This window comes from Lotus japonicus, chromosome 2 (assembly GCF_012489685.1).
Source record: "Lotus japonicus ecotype B-129 chromosome 2, LjGifu_v1.2".
NCBI classification, from domain to species: Eukaryota; Viridiplantae; Streptophyta; class Magnoliopsida; order Fabales; family Fabaceae; genus Lotus; species Lotus japonicus.
This window is the reverse complement of record NC_080042.1, coordinates 62,240,570-62,263,405: the sequence shown is the minus strand read 5'-3', so window position 1 is coordinate 62,263,405 and position 22,836 is coordinate 62,240,570. Positions and strand designations below refer to the sequence as shown.

General features: G+C 35.2%; 2 protein-coding genes across 3 annotated transcripts; both read left to right on the top strand.

The window, feature by feature from the left end:
• Positions 1–9,984: 9,984 nt before the first annotated feature.
• Positions 9,985–15,341, top strand: LOC130738730 (probable LRR receptor-like serine/threonine-protein kinase At5g59680). The gene is made up of 7 exons (XM_057590863.1): positions 9,985–10,632; positions 13,074–13,546; positions 14,175–14,307; positions 14,405–14,473; positions 14,576–14,647; positions 14,742–14,810; positions 14,924–15,341. Exons 1-7 carry the CDS (start codon positions 10,046–10,048, stop codon positions 15,159–15,161), a joined length of 1,641 nt encoding a protein of 546 aa, XP_057446846.1. The 5' UTR covers positions 9,985–10,045; the 3' UTR covers positions 15,162–15,341.
• Positions 15,342–17,563: 2,222 nt separating this feature from the next.
• LOC130738729 (UV-B-induced protein At3g17800, chloroplastic-like) lies at positions 17,564–21,297 on the top strand. Of its 2 annotated transcripts, none has more exons than XM_057590862.1 (3): positions 17,564–17,851; positions 18,434–18,720; positions 20,128–21,297. In XM_057590862.1, the coding sequence occupies exons 1-3, from the start codon at positions 17,714–17,716 to the stop codon at positions 20,945–20,947; spliced, it is 1,245 nt and encodes a 414-aa protein (XP_057446845.1). In that variant the 5' UTR covers positions 17,564–17,713; the 3' UTR covers positions 20,948–21,297. The 2 variants fall into 2 exon arrangements, with proteins under 2 accessions (XP_057446845.1, XP_057446844.1); XM_057590861.1 differs by having other exon boundaries at positions 18,428–18,720.
• Positions 21,298–22,836: the final 1,539 nt, after the last annotated feature.

Sequence of the window (22,836 nt, the reverse complement as noted above, 5' to 3'; positions counted from 1 at the left end):
AAAGACGACAAAAGAGTCATCAATAATTTTCAAAAAGTAGAACTCAAGTTACCTAAAAAGTAACCAGAGTTAATGTAACCCAAGATACAGTAGTACTCTAGGTGTATAAAAGGAAGCTTACCCATGAGGGTAAGGCATCCGAAAATCTATCCCCTTCTTTTCCCTTGTAATATTTTTTTGTAATCAATTCTGAAGTTTTCATCCAAAAGCTCTGTATTGTAAGTACTTTTGATCAAATATTTGAAATATTTGCATGTTCATATTTTATCTCTTAATTTGATTATGTATTATGTGATTATGTATTATGATCCGCCTCTGGTATCAGAGCCCGGTCCCGTGAGGGATTAGGGTCTCTGGTGTTCTTTTCTATTTCTGTAAACCCTTGGTGTGTGTCACCTTGAGCTTTTCCTTAATCAAAACTTGTTTTCTGTGATTAGTATTTGGTTAGTGAGTCATCCCTGGAGTCTAGTGGTCCCGGCAGTAAAGCCTTGGATAGGTAGTGAGCCCGTTGGTTTAGCTAGATTGGGAACCCTGCACAATATATACATACATATATATATATATATATATATATATATATAAACTTGCAGAAAAACAAAAGATTGAATCCAACAAAAACCAACTACTAGTTCCAGAACCCTTCCCTCACGGGAAAAGGCTCTGATACCAGAGTTTGCGGAAGATAAAAATCATGATAAGATAATGATAATAATCAGAGTGAAGAGTAATACTTACTGAAAACTGAAACAAGCTTTTATTTAGATCATCAAACTTACAAACATTTTAAGAGAGAGAGAGAGAGAGAGAGAGAGAGAGAGAGCAGAGGGGAAAACCCGATGCCCTAACCTCTAACTTAGCTACCTATTTAAACAAGTTCCGACCATAGTTACCTTCGAAAGTAACTCTGGTTTACATAAAAGTAACTACAGTTAATGAAAAGTAACTTTAATAATGGAAACTTTAATAATGAAAGTAGATTCCTTGTCGGCCAATACTGAAAAGCAGATTCTTTCTTGATCATGATGAGAAGGGCTGATAATGACCTTTTGTCTTTAAGTGTATGGATGATAATTGATGCCTAAGCAGTCATCTTCATTTTATTGAAGGTAGTTCTGACTGTTGGCTGATGAAGTATCTGAGCCTGATTTCTGACTCATCATATCTATCTTCTTTTGAAATTCTTCGGGAGAACCGGACGAGGCTAATTCGGCTATGAGTCTTGATCTTTCTTGGAGAAATGAACTTTCTTGATTGAGACGAGAAACAGGGGTAGTTGACAGCTGTTTCTTGCTTTGCTGAGTAAGCTGATAGGTTTTTATCCAGGCTTCAAGTTTTGTCTGTTGAATTAAAGAGATGTTGTATTTTGCCCACCATTTTATTCAAAAAATGCGGTAGAGCTGATAGAGTTCTGTATCCTCATAAATCTCTACAGTTCTCCAATCCCAGGCTAAAATCCAGGAGATAGCTTGAGAAGCGGTGAACATGAGGAGCTTATCTTCCATAATGAAGTTTGACCTTTGAGCAAAGTATTTAAAAAATGGTTTGACCTCTTCAGGAAAGACTGATTCATCGAGTCCTACCTTACAGAACCAAGCTTTGAACCATTGAGGAAAATTTAATGAGATTCCTTTTCGGAACCAAATGAACCAGGAATGTTGATAAGGACGGAGATACAAGGCATAATACCAGGCATCTGTATAATCAAAGTAGTTATAACTAGGAGGGTCGAACTGCCTAGAAAACTGCTTAAAATAATGAAGGGGAGCATTCCAGTCCTGGGCTGTGAGGACTTTGAGGATTTTGATCTTGGAGAAAGCTATTTCTCCTTGCTTATCTTGGTTATGTGTGACTTCTATGGAGTCAGAGTCTACTAGAATGAACTCATAAAATAATCTGGATTTCTTTGGATGTCCAGGGACATAATGAAAGTTGGTAGGAAATAATTGAGTGGCTATTTCTTTAGGATTTAAAGAGAAATATTTTTTTTCTATAATGAGGGATGGCTCACCTTCTGGCTTTTCCAGATATTCAGTTTGCTCGGTTTTGGCAGGGGATTTTGAAGGGTTTTGAGCTAATACTGTATATTTATTGGTTAATGGGACTAATGAAGTCTTTTGGGGAGGTGTCTTGACAATTTGAGCAGTGGTGAGTTTTTGAGAGGTTTTTGAAGGGGTGGCTGGTGTTGAAACTCCAGCAACCTTAAGAGGGGTTACTATTATTGCTTTTGATCCTGATGATGATGATGCTGCTGAACCCAGTGGGGGTCCATATTGATCCTTTGATTTAGGTTTTGTATCACTCATGTTTTCCCTGTAAAAATTCTCTTGTTAGAAAATCTGGAAGGGAGTTACTATCTCCTTTGATATGAGTTATTTCAAAATCAAAGCAAGAAAGTAAAGATTGCCATCTAGCAAAAATATGTTTTGAAACTAGGTTTTGAACATCCTTTTGTAAAACTGAAGGTGCTGCTTTGCAATCAGTTTTTATCAAGAATCTTTTATTAAAAACATCATCTTGAAATTTTTGAACACATAGAACTATTGAAAGAATTTCTTTCTTAACTGTGGAATATTTTTGTTGAGCTGGGTGCCAAATTCCTGAATGGTACCTAACAATTTGCTCTTTTGAAGACTGGGGTTTTACCTGTTTGAGTATCCCACCATATCCTAATTCTGATGCATCTGTCTCTATAATTAATGAGGCATCTGGATCTGGTATTCCTAAACAAGGTAGATTTTGAACTAATTTCTTAACTTCCCTAACACTATGGCTCATCTCCTCAGACCATAGCGGGGAGTTTTTCCTAAGTCTCTTGAACAAAGGGGCACAAATTATCCTTATGTTGGGAATAAAGTCTGCTACATAGTTGACACAACCTAGAAATCTCTGTAATTGAGTTTTCTCTTTTAATTCGTCTGGAAAATTTTTTGCAAATTCTAATGATCTTTGTATTGGGGTAATTTGCCCTTGATATATTTCATAACCTAAAAATCTGGTTTTAGTTTCAAAGATTTTCATCTTTTTAGCTGAAACTACTAAACCATTTTTCTTAATGATTTCTATAAATTTTTCTAAGTGTTGAACGTGCTGATCTATACCTTTTGAGAATACTAAGACATCATCTAGATATACAATGGTGAAATCCATGTATGGATAAAATATATCATTCATGATGTTTTGATATTCACTAGGCGCATTTTTCAAGCCTTGTGGCATGACATTCCATTCAAAATGACCAAAAGGGACGACAAATGCAGTCTTATATCTGTCTTCCTCCCTCACTGAAATTTGATAATATCCTGATTTCATATCAAATTTTGAGAATATTGTTGCTTTGTGTAATCTTTTAATGAGATCTGTCTTATTAGGTAATGGGTATCTTATCCATTTTAATACTTTGTTTAAGGGTTTGTAATTAATGACTAGTCTAGGAGCTCCTCTTTCTAATTCCGAAGCATTCATGACATAAAACCCTGTGCAACTCCAGGGAGATTTGGAGTGGCGAATCAGACCCTTATTGAGATATTCTCCTATTTCTTCTCTACAATATTTTAAATATTGTTCATTCATTTGAATAGGCCGGGCTTTTGTAGGGATATCCTTCTCATTAAACCCGTTTATATATGGTAATGCTATGGTATGTATCTTTCTATGATGAAAGGCCATGAGATTTAAATCACATAGATCTTTTTCTATTTGATCTTGAAAATTCTTAATAATCTTTTGAATATTAGATCTCTTGAGTTGTTCCTCTATTTTGTAATATTTTATTTCCTTTTGTAAAGAATTGATATGATTCTTTTTCCTAGAGATCATATTTATTTTGGAGGTGGAGATTTCTTTTAATAAATTTAATTCTTTTATCTGGGGAGGTTTTATAAATGGAAAAGTAATAGTCTTTCCTAATACTTGTGTAACTATTCCTTTTTCGTCTATTTTATCGATAGGGTATAATAGACAAATGAACGGAGTTCCTAAAATGACTTTTTCTGTCATATTTTTGACTAATACAAATGAAGATCTAAAACAGATTTGGTTTTTGCAAATCTTGGCATTTGATAGTTTGTATTGAATGTTCATTTTGGATCCATTTGCACTATTGACTCCTTCCTTAGTTTTTTCATAAAACTGAGTAGGAATTAACCCTTCTTGGATACAATTAATATCTGCGCCACTATCTATCAAGGCTACTATATTGATTCTAAAATCATTAATGACTAAGGTTATCTCAGAATGCCATTTGTGAGTTATAACTATGTTAAGCAGATTAATATAACTCTCGTCTGGTTCTTCTTCTTTTTTATCATGAAGTTGTTGTATTCCTGACGTACTAGCTAGAGTTTCTTGGGTTTCGATAATCTTCATTCCAGCTAGCTCCATTAATCTAAACTCTAAGCTAAGATCATTTTGCTTAAGTTGATTAATTTCCTCTTTTAATATCTTCACTTCTTCTTGAAGATCTGATAAGGTTATTGTTGGCTTAGGTCGAAATCTGTTAAAGATTTCATTCATGCTATTTATTGGAGGACTAACATCTTTCTTTAAAGTTTCTTCCCTTTTTACTAAAAGGTTTAATTGTTGTAAGAACTCATCTCTTAAAGGAGAGTCTTCCATTTTATCTATTATAGAGATTAAACTCATAGTTTGATCCTGTGTTAACATATTGACATTTCGTTCTAGGCATCCTGCACAGTCACAGAATCCTGAACTATCCTTGACACATTCTCTTTCTTCTTCTGAAGAAGAATGAGAGTCTGATGAGTATTCGACCAGATTTACATCTTGGTCTTCATCTCCTTCATATTCATATTCTGAAGAGTAGTAAGGATCTTCATTATTAATGAGAACACTGATTAGACTATCTTTGAGTTTTTGGTCTAAATCTAACTCATTTATTTTTTGTTGAGTTTTGCATTTGTTTGCATAATGTCCTGGCTTTCCACATTTCCAGCAGACATTTTTCTTTTTACTAGGGTTTACAGCTTTTTTGCTTGTAGGTTTTTGAGTTGAAGGATTTTGTTCATATGGTTTCTTTTGAAATGGTTTTCTCTTTTTATAGCCCTGAGACGGCTTTGTTTTGGATCTATTGATTCTTCTAGCTTTTGAACTAGGAGCTTGTAAAGGTTCTACTCCATATTGCTCACAAAAGCTACCTACTTCTTTTCTTGAAATTTGCATATCTTTTTGCATTTTGTTTTGAAGTTTAAAGTCAGTACAGACTTGTATTCCTGTATATACTACAGTATTATGAAGTTGTCCAAATGATAGGGAACTAAAGTTTACTGGATTTCCTTGATTGAACAGTGATAAATTACTTAATACTTTTGATTGCATTAATCTAGGTAATCCTGCAATAAAGCGCTCCTTCCAGAAGGCGCTGTTGCCATCCTCTCTTAAGGTTACTTTTGAGAAGAAGGTGTCCTTATACCATCTGTAATCAGACATGGTAGGACAATAGAGATTGGAGAGCTGGCTTGAGGCTCTTTCTCTAAATATGCTAGGATCTCCTATGAAATGAAGGATAATGGTGTAGATTAATGTTGCTACAGCATCTTCTTCTCCATTTTATTTTTTCTTTTCTAATATGGTTGATTTATCTTCAGGGGTCATGATGTTGTCCCACCAACCTCGTAGCTGACCAGTAAAGCCATGAGTAATCATTAATGCTGCATTTCTATCTGTGTTGTTATGGACCTTATAGGCCGTAGCGGCCATAATCATTTGATGAGTAATATCTATTATATTTTGTTCACTAAAGCCATCGATATTCCATTCATCGAGGCTAGTTCCACTAAAGGTATTTTGAATGAATTCTCTTCTTTCTTCCAATCTCATATCCGAATAGGTAGGTCTTGGGTAGTAAGCTTTGGTGTTACTATCCGGGCCAAATTTTCTAATTTTATTAATATTTAAATCTTTATCTAAATGATTTATTGAAAGTTTGTTCAGCTTTTCTTTTAATCTTTCCACACTTCCTGAAAGATTAAAGGAATCGAACTCTTCCTTTGTGTATTGAGAAATTTTGAAGATAGGTGTCTGTAAAGGGTTTCCTAAGGTAAATGATGAAGAAGCTCCTTTGGTTGTAGCAGATGGTTCAGGTTTTTGAGCCTCTATTCTTCCTAGCTGTTTTGACATTACTGTTAACATGGTATTAGTAAAATTTAATTGTTGATGAATTTTGTTAGCTTCTGCCTTATAAGGAGATGCTTCGATTTCTTGACCATCTTTTATTGCTAATTTTACTCCAGTTTGTGGAGGGTATTCTGAAGTAATGGTATTATTATCAGGAGTCTTCCAGGTGGTATCTATTTTTGTAATTGGGTTTATTTTCTTTTGGAAAGGGTAACTAAGGGTATTTTTAATACAATAACTTTCAAACCAATCAAAGAAATAGATGTTTGTTTCAGATCCTTCCATTTCTCCATAATATAAGGTTCTAAAAGTTTCAGTCTCTTGTTTACTAAAGTTTTTGAAGTACCATAATCTTTTATCTTTATTATTTTCAGCCATAAAATCTTATCTAATGAAATCTTTGTCTATTTCAAAACTAGATTTTACCCTACTTAACATGTTGATTTGAGATGGGGTTGGAGAATAGTTACTAGATTCTTCATCTTGATATATAGGTGTTGCTATACTAGGACTAGATGTTGTATCTATTCCTTTAAGCTTTGATGATACAAAAGATCTTGGAAGATCCACTCTGTATAACTGTTGAGGAGATCTAATACTAAATGAGTTTGATCTATTCATTCTTAAAGTGAGATTTGCTCCTTCTTGAAACAATTCTCTTACTTGGGTATTATGAACTTTTGGTTGGGGTAGGGAATTCTTGAATACCCATTCCTCAGGAACTTTACTCATTACTTCGTCATGAGTAAGCTTCTTTGGAACTTGTACTGAAGATCTTTTAAGATTTGCTTCTAACATGATAGTTTCTTGTTTTGGTGATGATCTTAAGGCTTTAAAATTGTAATTAATTTTTGAAACTTTATAATATACTCTATATATTATCGAGAAAGGATCACTTTCTTCTTCAAATATATCATTATTTGCTAATAAATCTAATTGTATGGCATTTTTGGTCCAACTATTTTGAAGATTCATAGCATAATTTGGATAGCAGTTAAAGAAGACCGGACCATCATGAAGATTTGATTCTAAGACTGCAATTAATGAATCTTGTGGCTTTAATAGCCTCATATCTCTTAACATTACTATTATTGGGGAATTAATTCCTAAACGAAAATTAGGTTTTGCAGCTACTTGTATTAGACCTACATGAATGAAATTAAAACCATCTTTAATATGTTGATCTAAGATATCTTCATTTAATAGTTTTATTGTACTCGTATGATCAGAACTGTGTTGACAACATTCTATCGTAAAAATAGAATCATCTGATCTATTGAATAAGGTATGTTGCTTATAAATTTCTTTTTTCTTGACTATAGGGATTGACCAATTTTGAAGTGCTTTTTCTATTGACGCTATTTCTAACTCTTGTTGAGCTACCCTAGATAATTCTTGATCTTGGTTGCTAGAACCAGCTGTGGATGTTGACGGAATCATGATCTGTTTGATCTTTCCTAAACTCATTTCACTTAGGGTTTTGATTAATCTAGCCATGTTATTTACTTAAGTAACTTAAGAATGATAATGTTTCTTCCCAATCTAGCTAAACCAACGGTCTCACTACCTCTCAGGCTTTACTGCCGGGACCACTAGACTCCAGGGATACCTCACACTAAGATCCTAAGAACTTGAATTAATAACAGGGGTGATTAATGAAAACGGTAAGAGAAATAAACTTGCAGAAAAACAAAAGATTGAATCCAACAAAAACCAACTACTAGTTCTAGAACCCTTCCCTCACGGGAAAAGGCTCTGATACCAGAGTTTGCGGAAGATAAAAATCATGATAAGATAATGATAATAATCAAAGTGAAGAGTAATACTTACTGAAAACTGAAACATATATATATATATATATATATATATATATATATATATATATATATATATATGGGGTCAGCCACATGGCCAAATTACAAGATAAATAGTAAATTAAATGGGTAAACAAACACATCCAAGTTCACAGTAGAAAGAAAAAAAAACTAGCTAAAGGAAACGCTGGAAACTAAGGGCATGTTTGATAGCAGTTTTAGTTTTCAATTTTTAAAATAGTTTTTCAGAAACAATTCTTAAAAACAGTTTTTAGAAAAAGAAAACAGTTTGAATGGCATGTTTTTGAACATTTAGAAAACTGATATCTGAAAACTAAAAACTGAAACTGAAAACATCTTTTACCTGTTTTGGTTTTTTAGTTTTAAAAACTGAAAATGAGAACTGTTTTTAAAAACAGGTCTTAGGGCATCTCCAATGGGAGTATGTAATGTCAAATACATACTCCCACCAATATCTATTACCATTTGAGCATATTTTTAATTCCAACATGGCTAGTGAGGGTATGTGAGAGTAGATACTCAATTTAGTCATGAAAAGTGTGTTTGTATTTATTATTGCTTAATGTAAAAGGTTTAAATAAAACTTGCAATTAATAAAATAATTTTTTTATATAAACTTTTAAAAGTTGTTGGGTTGGAGTAAAAATTAATAAAATAATGTAGATGATGTGACATTATTGAGAGTTGTAAAAAGTAAAATGTAAATATTTTAGTGAATATCATGGTTAAAGATGCTCTAACCAAACAAGTTTTCAGTTTTTAAAAACTGAAAACTGTTTTGGAAACAGTTATCAAACATGCCCGACCAAAGGCCACAAATATCAGTCCTTGACATACTGCCTAGCCCCAAAATTTGTCAAACCTCCAAGGCCACCTTTCCTGGTACCAAAATGCTAACATATGCCTTGCTGTCAAAAGTCACGACTCACCTAGTGTAAGATTACTACTGTAATTTTAAAATGACATTTACACTGAAGTGAGCATTAGATAACAGGCATGAATCATGCATGCCTAAAAATATATTTGGAAGAATGTGACCTCCATGTTTCCTATACCATGAATGAGACAACACAAGATGATTGGAATTAGAATGTTGCAAGAGCTAATAAATCTAATGTAGTCCAACCAGCGACGTGCATTGCCAGCAAATAGAGCTGAAGCTCTATAGTTTGACCTCTATTTTTATTATCCCTTATCCTCTCTGTTCATTCTAGTTGGCAGCTAAGATATGTTGACAAATATTTTCTGTTTCAAATTCTATCTTGATCTTTGTTCAATTATTTGCCAATTTCTCTGCAAAGGGTGGATTATAATTTCATTTCATTAGTTTGGTAGTTAACTGGCTTAATGGACACCTAAGTCAGGGGTTTCATTTCATTCTTAAATGCGAATGTTTATTAGCAAATGATGCTTAAGTACTGCCATAAACTTTGTTCAATGAATTATACTAAGCTCTTTTCGGGGCTATGTATAAGCATTGACTTAGTTTATTAATTTTTGTTGTTCTGTTCATAGGTAAGCTTTATGTAAGCTCCCTACTAATCGAAATAATTAAAGTAAGCTCTTTCTGCAGGCTGCAGCTAAACATAAGCGTTGAGCATGTCAAATGCAAGTACCTTAAACCTGACAACATAAAGAAAATGAAACAGCCCACATCCAATAATATTTAACACTCAGTGGAGGTTTGGAAATCCTTTTACCATTATTCTAAAATTAATATGAATTTTGGGAGGAACTTTTTAAGTGTCAAAATTAATTGAGAAAAAGTAAGTTGATTCAAACATACTATAACAAAAATCGATTCCAATTTTAGATAACCCGGAAGAATGTACTATGTCTTTGTGAGATGAACGATCGGCTTATTTTTCCTAAAATCAATTCTGATATCTAGAATATATATAAAAAGAAAACCTCAAAGTTAATCTTGGTGTAAACTATAATCATATTGTCTAAAGTCAACTGTGTGCATATATCATTAGTGAAGCTATTATGACATCTTTATATATAATCACTAACATGCTTAGCCTAAACACAAGACTCAAGCTAGTCACCTTTCATAAACCTCTTCACAAACATCCATGAAAATCCCTTCAATTTTTCTTTTAGCCTTAGCACTTTGGGTGCTACTGTCCACAAAGCCTTCTCTCACAGTCTTTGTGAGCATCAACTGTGGATCCTCAAAATATGTCACAGATGAAAACAACATAAGATGGACTGGTGATGATGATTACATCCAACATGGCGTGTCACGCCAAGTCTACTTGGGTTCTGACCCATTGAGCACTCTTAGGGAGTTTCCAACTAGAAAGAAGAATTGCTATTCCATCAAAGTTCCTAAAGGAGAAAAAGTTCTTACCAGAGCAAGCTTTTACTATGGGAATTATGACAGCAAATTCTCTCCACCTGTCTTTGATCTTCAGTTTGATGGAAACTACTGGGCCACTGTGAACACCTCAAGTTACTATTATGTTGATTATGAAGCAATCTATGTGGCCAAGGGAAACTTCACTAGCATATGTGTTTCTCAAACAAAGCCTAACCAGATTCCCTTTATATCATCCCTTGAAGTTCGCAGCTTGGACCCTTCTATGTACAGTCATGTTGATTCCAATCATGCATTGAATTTGCAATGGAGATCTGCTTTTGGTGTAAATCAAAGTATCAGGTATTCTCAAATCTCAATCACAGTACTAATAGTCCAATCATGACCTATGATCCATTAGAGCATTTTTGGATCAATTTCTATTTCATCATAATAATTTTCAAAATCTAGAAGCTAATAACATAAGCTTCTCCTTAAAATTGATGCAGCCAAGTTCATCAAAACTCCCACTATGTGCAGGTCCGGGAAAGGGACCTTAGGCCCTGTTTGCATTTATATTAGTGTTAGGTAGAGTTTATGCAAATAATTTATGACTTACCTATAAGTTGTTTTTAGCTTATTTTCATAAGTTGTTATGATTAACTAATGAATAAGAGTTTATGCTTACCCATAAGCTATTTTTGGCTTATAATAAGTTTCTCAAATTAGCTTATTATGAATAAACGCTTAATTAAACTGTGTAGCCAAATGCACGCTTGATCTATTGTAGGCACCCTTATCCTGATTTTTTAATTTTAAATAAGAGGCGGTTTTCAAGACTTAAACATTTGACCTCAGTCACATAGCAACAACTTTGTAGGGTTGTGCCAAGGCTTCTCTTTGACTTTAATGCTAAAATTTATTAGCTTATTATTGGATTGAAAATATGTATGAGATAAACTTAAGTCCAATTTTTTTCATTTAACTTAAAAATCATGTGATATTTCATTACATCATTATAATAAGGGGTTGTCTAAATGACCCTAGGTAAAAAATGGGTTAAATAACCCAAGCCTATATGTTCCAATGATATTATTACATGTGTCTTTTAAAAAATTCCAACTCATATTACATGTGTCATCCTAAAATCCAACTCATTTCATTATTCATTTTTTTATATTTTTGTGAAATTCATTTTATGAAATAAATTATTTATACTTTGAATCCATCAATTAGGATAAACTAAATAACAAAACTTTTTTCCCCAAAAATGAAAAAATCAAGAACCCTAGTCCCTAATTTTATATGTTTTCAATTTAGAATCAAAAGTTCCACCATTGATGATGAAGATCCTTGTCATGTCCAGGATAAAGCAAACCAATATCGCCATGATATCAAGAGCTATTGGCCTCCCACCTATGTATGTACAAGAAATCAAGATCCGAGTTATAATTTTTTTTTTTCTCGCAAATACCATGATGATGGTTTTTAATTTCCATTAGCATTTGCACAATTTCTACCTTTCTTGTTAAAAGTACAAAAAAATGCAAACTCTTTTACTATTTTTCCATACCCCTAGCATCAACGAGTTTCAAACAACTGCATCACTTTTTTCCAAGAAGGCAAAATTAATCAAACAGATGCTCTGGCAGATTATATTTAATCACTCTTTCCTGAATAAAGAACAAAATGTATACGTGGTGAATGTGCATTATTCATTGCGGATTGAATAATACTTATCCCAAAGAGTTTGTGATATTGAGATTTCATTCATAAGACTCTTGAACTTGACACTGCAATCTCCTCCACTTATGCGATTCAAGGAGGCAACAAGATCCGAGTCATAGATTGATATAAAAAAAAAAAGAAATCGATTAGAATTAGAAGGGAGTGACCGCATTTTGGACATGAATCTCAAAATATTATCACTGAAATTGGAGATTAGGGTTGTTGATTTTGTTTTTTCATGTGCTAGAATTAACTATGGTTCAGTGATTATCAATGGTGGGATTGAAATAAAACATTCGAAATCGGGGATTAGGGTTCTTGATTTTATTTTATTTTTATGAGAAAAAAAGGTCCATTGTGCAGTTTATACTAATTGATGGGTTCAAAGTATAAATAAATTATTTAATGACATAAATTTGAAAAAATATTTAAAAAATAAATAATGAAATGAGCTAGATTTTATGATGACACATATAATATGAGCTGTAATTTTTGTAAAGACACATGTAATAATACCATGAGACACCTAGGCTTGGGTTATTTAATCCATTTTTTACCTAGGATCATTTAGACAACCCTTATAATAAACTATGGAAAGATACATGAATGTCCATTTGTTTAAAGGTGCTTGCTGTGGTACCTTAATTTAAATGAGGGTACGGTACCTTAAATGATGTAAAACTTATTTATCTCCAAAAATTTTAACTTCTAAAAGCCTCTAGCACCATCATTCATGAACATTTTAGTAGATTATCTCATTATCTTGTTGTTTGCCAGACACCAATTTCCATATCTTACCCTTATTGTGGTCGATAACTCTCTTGTTCTTACATCGCATACATTTCCACTTCCACAACTAGATTCTGACTTAAAAAGAGCTGCAACAACCAATATGACGTCTAAGATTCCAACAAAAGTTAAAATGTCTAATTGTCTCTTTTTTTCTACCCTTCAATTTCACAATTTCATCTAGTCGGGGTACCGTACCCAAAAGAATTTCAGGGTACCACAGAATTTACCTTGTTTAAATTATGGTGTTTGACTTTATTGTTGTTGCGTAAATTGGAATTTGCTAGGTACCCAGATGATGTTTTTGATAGAATATGGAGAGCAGCATATGGTATATTGCTTTCAGAAGTCAAAGGTGAGGTATCAGACATTGATATTAATACAGCAGAAGATCATCCACCAGAAGCTGCACTGCAAAATGCAGTTGTTTCCTCAGGCACTAATTCATACATCCAGCTTATCAATCGGCTTCCGGCGAAGGCACTTCCGGTTTACATCGCCACTTACTTCTCAGAATTACAGGAAAGTGCACTTGGTAAAAGATCCTTCCAAATGTACATAGACAACAAGCCCTTTTCAAGTCCAATAGTTCCTCCTGTTGGAAGTGTGAAAGAAGTGTACATCACCAACATGACAGCTTCAGCAGACACTTTGTTTACTCTTCAGGCCACAGACACTTCTACCCTTCCTCCTATACTCAATGCTCTTGAAGTTTATACAATAAGTGATGCATTAACTGCAGGAACAGATAGCAGAGATGGTAAGTGTGTTATGTACTTGTAGCTTGTTATTTGCTTGGATGTTTTGAAAGGAAGATGATGGTGTAGAAGGAAGATGTGGATAGAGGGAATTTACCTTTATCTTGCTTCTATGTTTATTCCCAAATAGGAGTGTTGTTAATGATGGATAGTGGATGGTTGCGTAAAGCCAAAAACATGCCATATTTGTCAAATACTGATGGCGAGAATATCGGCCATGGTTGAGTGGTGGAATTCATCCACGAGATTCCGCCATGACTGATATTTGCCAACACTGCCAATTTTTACATAAGTTATTAAAAGCTCTTTTTTCGGTGAAAATAAGGTAAGTAATAGCACGTTTGGAACAATTTATTTTTTTCTTAAAATCGATTCTATAGTGAGGAGCTACTCACACAACCTTTTCCCCATAATTGATTTTGACTTTAGAATCAATTGTAGAAGAATTTTCGAACTTTTCTAAATTTTCTTTTCCTAAATAATTTCTCTGTTTATTTTCCATTTTAATTATCTATCATAGCTCATTTAAAATCCTTTGTAGAAGTGTTACTAGTTTTCCATGAGTTCCTTTTCTCTATTAGCTTTGCATTAACACCAATTTGTCCTCTGTATTTTCTTTTGTCAAATTAGTGGAAGGTTTGTTACAGCTGCAATTTGCATTTGAAGTTCTAGTAGAGTGGAGTGGGGACCCTTGTCTTCCATATCCATATAACTGGGATTGGATAGAATGTACCACTGATGCCAAACCTCGTGTAACAGCATTGTAAGTTACTTGGTATTACTTTTTTTCCAAATCAAGTTTTGAAGTTACATATAATAGCTACTAATTTTGTGACATTATGTGATTAAAAAAACCATAGGTATCTCAGTGGTTATGATCTTCGAGGCACACTTCCAGATTTCAGTTCCATGAATGCACTTGAAACAATGTGAGATTTACTTACAAAACCTTTGTTTCATCTGGGCTGAAATGATCACCAAATTATAAGTTTCTAATAACTTGATGAATCATATGTTTTCCTGAATTGCAGTGATTTGCATAACAATACCATAGAAGGCACCATTCCTGATTTCCTAGGTCTTCTACCTAATCTCAAGACACTGTAAGTAATTTATTCTTGTATACATTGTTGTTTAAAGAAATGCAACACATGCTTTGAGCTCTATATATTGAAAAAAATCCAATTCTCTGTGCAGGAACTTGTCTTACAATAGGTTCAATGGTTCCATACCCGCATCTCTAAAGAAGAAGAACATAAAAACTGAGTAAGTTGAAATTTTCTCTACTAGCTTTTTAGCAGCTAGAGTAGAACATAATTTCCTAGCAATTTTTCTTCTTTAATTATCATTCTAACTTTCATTTAATTTGCTTATTTTAGCACAACAAATAATTGTCTCTCGGGAATTAAGTGTCAACCTCTCAATGATTCTCCACCACCACCGCCACCTCAACTCTTTTCAGGCGATGAACCGAATAATCCACCGCCTCCGCCGTTGAATCTTTTTGCTGGGGATGATTCAGTAGGAGTGGGAAGTGGAAGCGTGAAGAATAACAAGCTGAACATATTAGTCATAGTAGCTACTTTGCTACCACTGCTTTTCGTGAAATTTATATGAGAAGGATAGTTTTGTTTCATTTGTTAAGAAGATTATCATCAAGATGTTAAGCTAGTCTTGTACTGTGTGTCTCTTCTAATGTTGCTTCCATTTTCTCCTTTTTATTTTATCTTTTTCTTTATGCAAATTAGCTTGTGTATTCAAACGATTCTATAATTGTTGGAAGTGATTTGTGCGCTACATGTTATGGTCACATGTAATTTATATGTTTTTAATCCACTACAATAGTCAATATCAGTTTTAGGCTTTAATTTTTAAAACATCTCCATATATTTCTATGCCGTCGGGAGTAGATCACGTATCCAAGCTCTCTTTTCTTTATGCCGACCTAACCTCTATGCACTCATCTGAATGTGTGCCTGATCGATCAGATCATGCCCACACCCAATAATCCTACATCACATGGATCGGGCGAGCCCCCATACCCTAGAGGGACTCTCCTAGAGGCAGTAACCCTCGAGAGAATGGGACTCGCCTATGGTGAGTTGATAGACTTAGGAAATTAGCGAACTACCCCTCTAGGACAGTCGCCAGGGGCGAGAGGCACATGTAATAGAGTTGTGCCTAGCGTAGTACGGGCCAACAGGGCCATTAGAGATAAAACTAGGACCCTATGTAACCTCTTGGACCGCTCCGCGATTTGGACCGGATGAGACACCATCTTAGACTAGGCCGCGTGGACATAGCATTGACGCCGAGCCAGATATGTTACTCCAAGAAGCCCATCCATCCGAAAATACTCTATGGCCAACACAGACATGATGCTTTGACCAGATTAAAGACTCATCCAACCGCGAATCACGGCGGAGTCAACACTACAGTCAGGTCCCCCTCAATCACGGACGACTCACAATCACAGCAAGAATGGCTCGCAATCGTAGCATGACCGACGGGAAAATCAAGAAGCCCACCCTGATCAGGCGAACCGATCGTTTTAGTCAATGGACTGTGTAATAGGAATGAGAGCTAGGGTTAGAGACTCACCTACTATAAAAGGGGGTCTTCTGTATGTATCAAAACCATCTTTTTCTCACTCGTGCAATACAAACACACTTAGTCATTTTCATTGGTCTACTGACTGAAAGTTCATTCGTGAACACCTCTATAAGAGGGGACTTGACGAGCATTGTAAATGACTTTTGCTAATTTATCTAAAGGATTAGGCTATTACCATTCATGCGCTCTGCTAGGGTATGAGGGCCTATACTCTTCTTCAGTGTTCATTACCGGAACCTCACCCCTCCAATCATAGATCTTCGTAATCTCACTCTCCAATTGACACAAGCATCATAATGGTCGCAACTTACACTCACTTATGGCTTCGTGATGAGGGTGTCTGTGTCGTGTTCCAACAAAGGTCCTTTCCTCTAGCCCATACTCCGAACTCATTACTTCATCGGTATCTCCAATCCTCACTCACATAAAAGGCTAACCCTAAAAGAAAATTAGGTGCACACCCACACTATTTTCAGCCTTTACCTGTAATATCTCATTCTTCCCCCAGCCTTTAACTTAGGCATCAGAGTGTTATCATTGGATCCCCTCTTGGGTGTTGTTGACAACAGAGCACCACGAAATCATCTCATATGAAGCTCGTCGTTTCTCCTCAATCAACACTCTTGCAATGATTTGATTGGATTTTCGTCTTATCAATTGGCGATGTTTGCACGTCATGGCAAAAACACTTCACTCTTCTTGCCGAGTTGCTACTCCAGAATTCATGTAGACTACGCCAAAAGCAACCCTCCACCGCTACCACTACCACCTAGCCAACTAGCGATACAGATTACACCTCCAACCCCACCACACAAACGCCAAGAACCACTAACATTGTGTGACAGGAGAATCCCTTGATCGACTCGAACAAAGAATCATCGCTATAGAGCGCCAACACCATCAAGACGTGCCCGCTGTCCAAGCTTCCAGGGGAGACTCCCAGACATAAATACTCCGACTCCGAGAGTTCACACGCCAACTAGAGAGACAAGAATACCACTTTGAGAGTTGCAACCATCGCTTCCTACAATACAACAACGTCCCGGTGGACCAACCTGCCACGACATATCCACAAATAAATGATACTTGGGAATATAGCATTCATAAAAATTTATTTTCAAACGTTCAACCAAATGCTAGACGGAATCAGGGATGACAACGAGTCGGATCGAACTTGAGTTTTATCGTTCCCAAACCCAAACCTGAACTCTTAAACCCATTGTAACCTCCAACACGTCCTAACTCAAACTTGATGCATGAACATTAATCACAATAAATAAATAAATGACTAACAAAAAGTGAAGTTAAAGTCTAATTTGGAGAAAGTAGTAAAGTATTATTCTGGTCGTCGCATCCCATCCGACCGTGTACAATCCATAAAAAATAATAATATATCTGCATTTCACCCATTTCTCTTGTCTAATTCATGTAACAGTGACACCAACAACACCTTTACCAATTTTCTCTCGCTAGGGCTCACAATTTTATCTCTGCGATTTCCTTCCTTAAGGTATCATCATCATCATCTAGATTCGTAACCTCTCTCACAGTTGCAAATGGAAGCGGCGGCGGCGGTCACGGCAACGCCAACTTTCCTCCCATCATCCGCCGGTCCATGTAAGCCGTCGGCGTCGATGTTCGTCGGAAGACCCAACTTGTTGCCCATCCGTTCCAATTTTCCCTTCACCAGTAAGGTATCAAGTCGCTGATCCCAATTTTTCTGATTATGAATTCTGGTTGCGACGATTGCATTTTCTATTTGTCACCGTTCATTACAATATCGTTTGATTTTCTGCTGTTGAAATATTTTTCTTACCGGTATGCATGCTGTTTTGCCAATGCTTGTTGTTGTTCTATTGATTTGCTTTTACTTATGTTCAATTGGATGAGGATGAACTTGAATTCAAATGGGTATTTTTTTTTTTTGATAATTGAATTCATTTGGGTAAATAGAAAGTATAATGATTTTTGTTTAAGATTGTTTATAGTGCTGAGGTTTTATGATACAATGCAGCTCTATTTTTTTTTTACTAAAAAAATGTTGATGGTTAATCTGAATCTTACACATGAGATATTTGAAGATATTTTTGCTTGATTGTGTACTCGGGACGGTTGATTTTTTCCCATTATGTATAGTTGCTGGCTTGTCTGAACTACGACGGTGTGATAGTCATTGTGCTTGCTTTCGCAGAATTAGCTTAATTTTATTTGCAGGCGTGCGCTTTGAGGGATTAGTTATATGCTTTCTTACTGTTCTTGGTGGTTGACAGCTACAGACATTTGCATCTAATGCCAAACAAGGTCGAGGGAGACTCTCTGTTGGAGCTAGAAGGGGTTTTGTGGTTAGAGCTGGATCATCGTCTCCTGAGGCATCTGGTTCAAGTTCCGTGATTGCTCCACTGAAGCTGGAGTCTCCAATTGGGCAGTTTCTCTCTCAGATTTTGGTAAGTCACCCACATCTCGTGCCTGCGGCAGTAGATCAGCAGCTTGAGCAGTTCCAAACCGATCATAATGAACTAAAGGAAAAGCCCTCTGCTTCAGGCACTGACTTAGTTTTGTACAGGTTTGGCATATACTTGATGATATATCTTATTCTACTTTATCACCACCATGTGTTGCTGATAAATCTGGGGAGTTAGTTTCTTGCTAATTACTACTCCCTCCGTTCCAAAACTATTGTAGTTTTAACTTTTTTATTTTGTTTCAAAACCATTGTTGTTTTACATATCCAAAGCACTTTATATTATTCTCTTCCATTCATGCCCTCATTTAATATTGTATCTCCCAAGTACCACCTCTTATTTCCACCAATCACAATTTTCACCAATTAGTTGACCATTGATTTTCATTCTCTCTCTTTCAAATAACTCATTAAATAAGGGTGTTTGAGTCAAATTATAACATCAATTAATGAACTCTTAAACTTTGTGCAAAAACCTTAAACTACAATAGTTTTGGAACGGAGGGAGTAAAAATTAGATGAAAGGAACTCCATAATCGATTCATACATTAAACTACATGTCCCTCCTGATGCAGTGGATTGAGGGACCTTACTTGATAGATGATACATTTCACCTGATATACAAGCAAATATTTCTAAGGAAATTTATTAGCGCATGTTAGCTTTGCCATTGTCTATATGATTCATGGCTACGAATTTCTAGAGGAATCTTTGCTGTTTGTATTCCTAACAGTGCCTCTCCTTTGGAGTTTGGAGCGGTACTACTTTATTTTGATATTGATTGGGGGATGTGAAATATTACTACGAATATTATTTTTAAATGGCCTCTTCCTTGCATGTAAGGTTTGATATTTTTGGTACATGTTTGTAAATATTTCAAATTGCTTTTGTATGGATTTAATTGTAGTTTTATTTTAGAACTATACCTCCAGAGATCACAGAGAGGATTATAGTTTTTGGAACTTTCCCGGAATTTATCTAATTATCCACCCTGAAATCAGATATATCCCTTAAACAGAACAACCATGATTTATTTTCTACAAATAACTGACAATTTGCAGTTTCCTATTTTCAGTATACTTTTAAAACAGATATGCTGATCTGCCATCAATTATTTTCTGCAAATAACCACCATCTAGCAGTTACTCCTGTCGTTTCTTATGCCTCCTAGTGTACAAATAACTGTCATCCAACAGTTAATCTTGTTGTTTTCTTTTCCTCCTAGTGTACACCTTCCAAATGGGTGGCTTAATTGGTTTGTGGACTGACAAATCTGACCTGTTCCCATCATAATGTATTGAGTTTACTTAATAAGTAGCTGTATTATATTGCATTGATGTATTTGTGGATTCATCTGTGTTTAGTTTAAATCATAAAAAATTTGATATTAAAATAAAAAAATATCGGTAGTAATGATTTGTGTTATCCAATTAGACAATAGAATTCATGAATGGTTGTTTCTAGCTGTTTTCTGTATTTACCATTTCGCTGGCTTCCAAAATTTTCCAGGAGAATTGCTGAGATTAAAGCTAAAGAGAGGAGAAAAGCACTAGAAGAGATATTGTATACATTGGTGGTGCAGAAGTTTATGGATGCTAATGTTTCGTTAATACCTTCCATAACCCCAAATCCTTCCGGTCAAGTTGATTCATGGCCAAGTGAAGTAGGAAAAATTGAGGGGCTTCACTCACCTGAAGCCTATGAGATGATTGAAAACCACTTGGGTCTCCTTCTGGGTAGCCGTCAAGGGGATTCAACAGCTGTAGCTCAGATCAGCAAAATCAGGGCAGGACAGGTCTATGCAGCATCAGTAATGTATGGGTACTTCCTTAAACGAGTTGTACAAAGATTCCAGCTGGAGAAGGCAATAAAAATTCTACCTAATGCTGCAGAAGAGAATAACAGTCACCGAACAATTGTAGACGATACAAGAGTCAGCATTGAAGAGTTCCCTTCTCAAGCTATGCCCCACCCGGAAGTCTCAGCTTGGCCTGGCAGCGGCATCAGCTCAGGGGCATTTGGTCAGGGGACAACAGTATCCAGGTTGCATACCTACATGATGTCCTTTGATGGTGAAACATTACAAAGATATGCAACGATTAGATCCAAAGAGTCTGTCAGCATCATTGAGAAGCACACAGAAGCATTATTTGGAAGACCAGACGCTGTAATAACACCGGAGGGGAAAATCAATTCTTCGAAAGATGAAATCATCAAAATTAGCTTTGGTGGTTTGAAGAGACTTGTTTTAGAAGCTGTTACTTTTGGTTCTTTTCTCTGGGATGTAGAGAGCTACGTTGACTCAAGGTACCATTTCGTCCTAAACTGAGTTTTCCTCGCCCTCATGCACCCCAAGGTAAAATTCGTATGGTGTTCGGTGTAGAGTACTGACTAATTTATTGGTACACCTTATGCCCAATTCCGAAATATTTTTCGCTGATTGATCTCTGTATATACTGACAGTGGATCTGGTATTCACTGAGAATGAAGGGTTGTCTACAAGTTCGATATTTGCTTATTTAATTGTTTGACCTTTGTATCACGTTGTATCCTTACAAGTGAATTAGCATCTCTTGTTCTGTCCTTTTGTGTAATTTGGGTAGGTGTTAATGCTTTGACCTTGTTATGTTAGATTGGCCCTCCAATTCAAAATTAACTGTGCAAGGTGCAGTTTCTGCATTCTATGGTCCTTATTTGATTTTTATTTATTTTATATTTATAAATAAATTGCAGAAGTTTTTAGTCGTTTATGGTCGAGATTGTTGGGTTTGCTATTTCAATACTGCGTTATATAATCATGTTTGTATGCCGTGTCACTGATGATGTAAATGTTCTCACCATGATTGATCGAACTGATAGTGAAAATTGACAATGGACTATGTCCACTTCTTACAAAACTTGAAAGTTGAAATCAAGTTCAACATAGGGGGGTTACTTTTTGCACTGGTTTTATTTCACCCACACCACCCAATTAGAATGCAAAATTAGTGTCAGAAAATAATTGGGTTCCAGAAAATTAATATGTCTGTTTGGGTGGTGTGGTGTGGAACAAAGGGCACCGGAAGTGGAAGGCTGATATGTGACCCTGTAGGCTGTAGCGACTTAGGTATCGGTTTTTTTAACACTTTAGTCAAGCTACTAGAACCTTGTATGTACTCTTGTCCTACTATAAATGGTCATTCTCACATACCAATTTGATTTCGGAACCAATTACACTCATATTGAGATAGAAGGAACCAATTAAACTCATACTGAGATATAAAGAGAAGAGAGATGATGAAAGATATGATATGATGTGATAGAAAAAGAAGAAAAATAATAAGAGAGAGTGAGTTAAAATGATATAAATGCGAAACTTGGGCGTGAATGAATTAAAATCTTTTAATTTCTTTGACAGTAAAGCTAATTTGATTTGCCCTTATTTTTGTCGAAAATATTGTATTTTGATTTATGATCCAGTTTATTACATTGTTTACTGAGTGTCTCTTTTTTTAATATAAAAAGTTTGTGGTTGTTTTATATTAAAATATTGATTATGTAGTTATTTTGGTTTATAATGAGGTTGGTCATTTTGACTTTTGAAATATGAAAATTTTCATTTTTTTTAAGAAATAGAAACGGTTGATTTTTTTAGGAATTAAAAAATATTTAATTTAATTCTCTCTTAACAAAAATGATTTTATTGTCTTTTAAGGACTGCATCAAACATTCTTTTATCTTTAGGGACAAAACTCTTTAGGGAGTCAAATGACACATTAACATCTCTAGATATATGTTGGAGACGAACGTTCCAATCACGCAACAATAAATGGTGAAGATCAATAAGTTCACTAGTTGGCTCATAAAATCTGAATCTGAATGAATAATTATATCTTCACACTTAAAAAATGAGGTGTGGAGAAGTGGAGGAAGAGAGAGATAGGAAGAAAGAAGAGAGAAAGTAAATGTGTGATATGTGATTTGATTGATAGAGAAAAGAGAAATAGATAGAAATGAAGGTGGAAAAGGAGTGAAGATGTGTGTATATATCATAACTCAATCCGTTTCGCAAAGAATTTGCTTAGTTTTCATGTCCCAAATCAACTGCAACCCAAACTTGAGTGCTTCAATTTCAGCTTGCAGCGAATCTCCACCTTGCTTCCCAACAAAGAAACCTCACAATCCACGTTTAAGAGTTATCTCGCACTAAACCACCCATGCCATTAGATTGAGTGAATG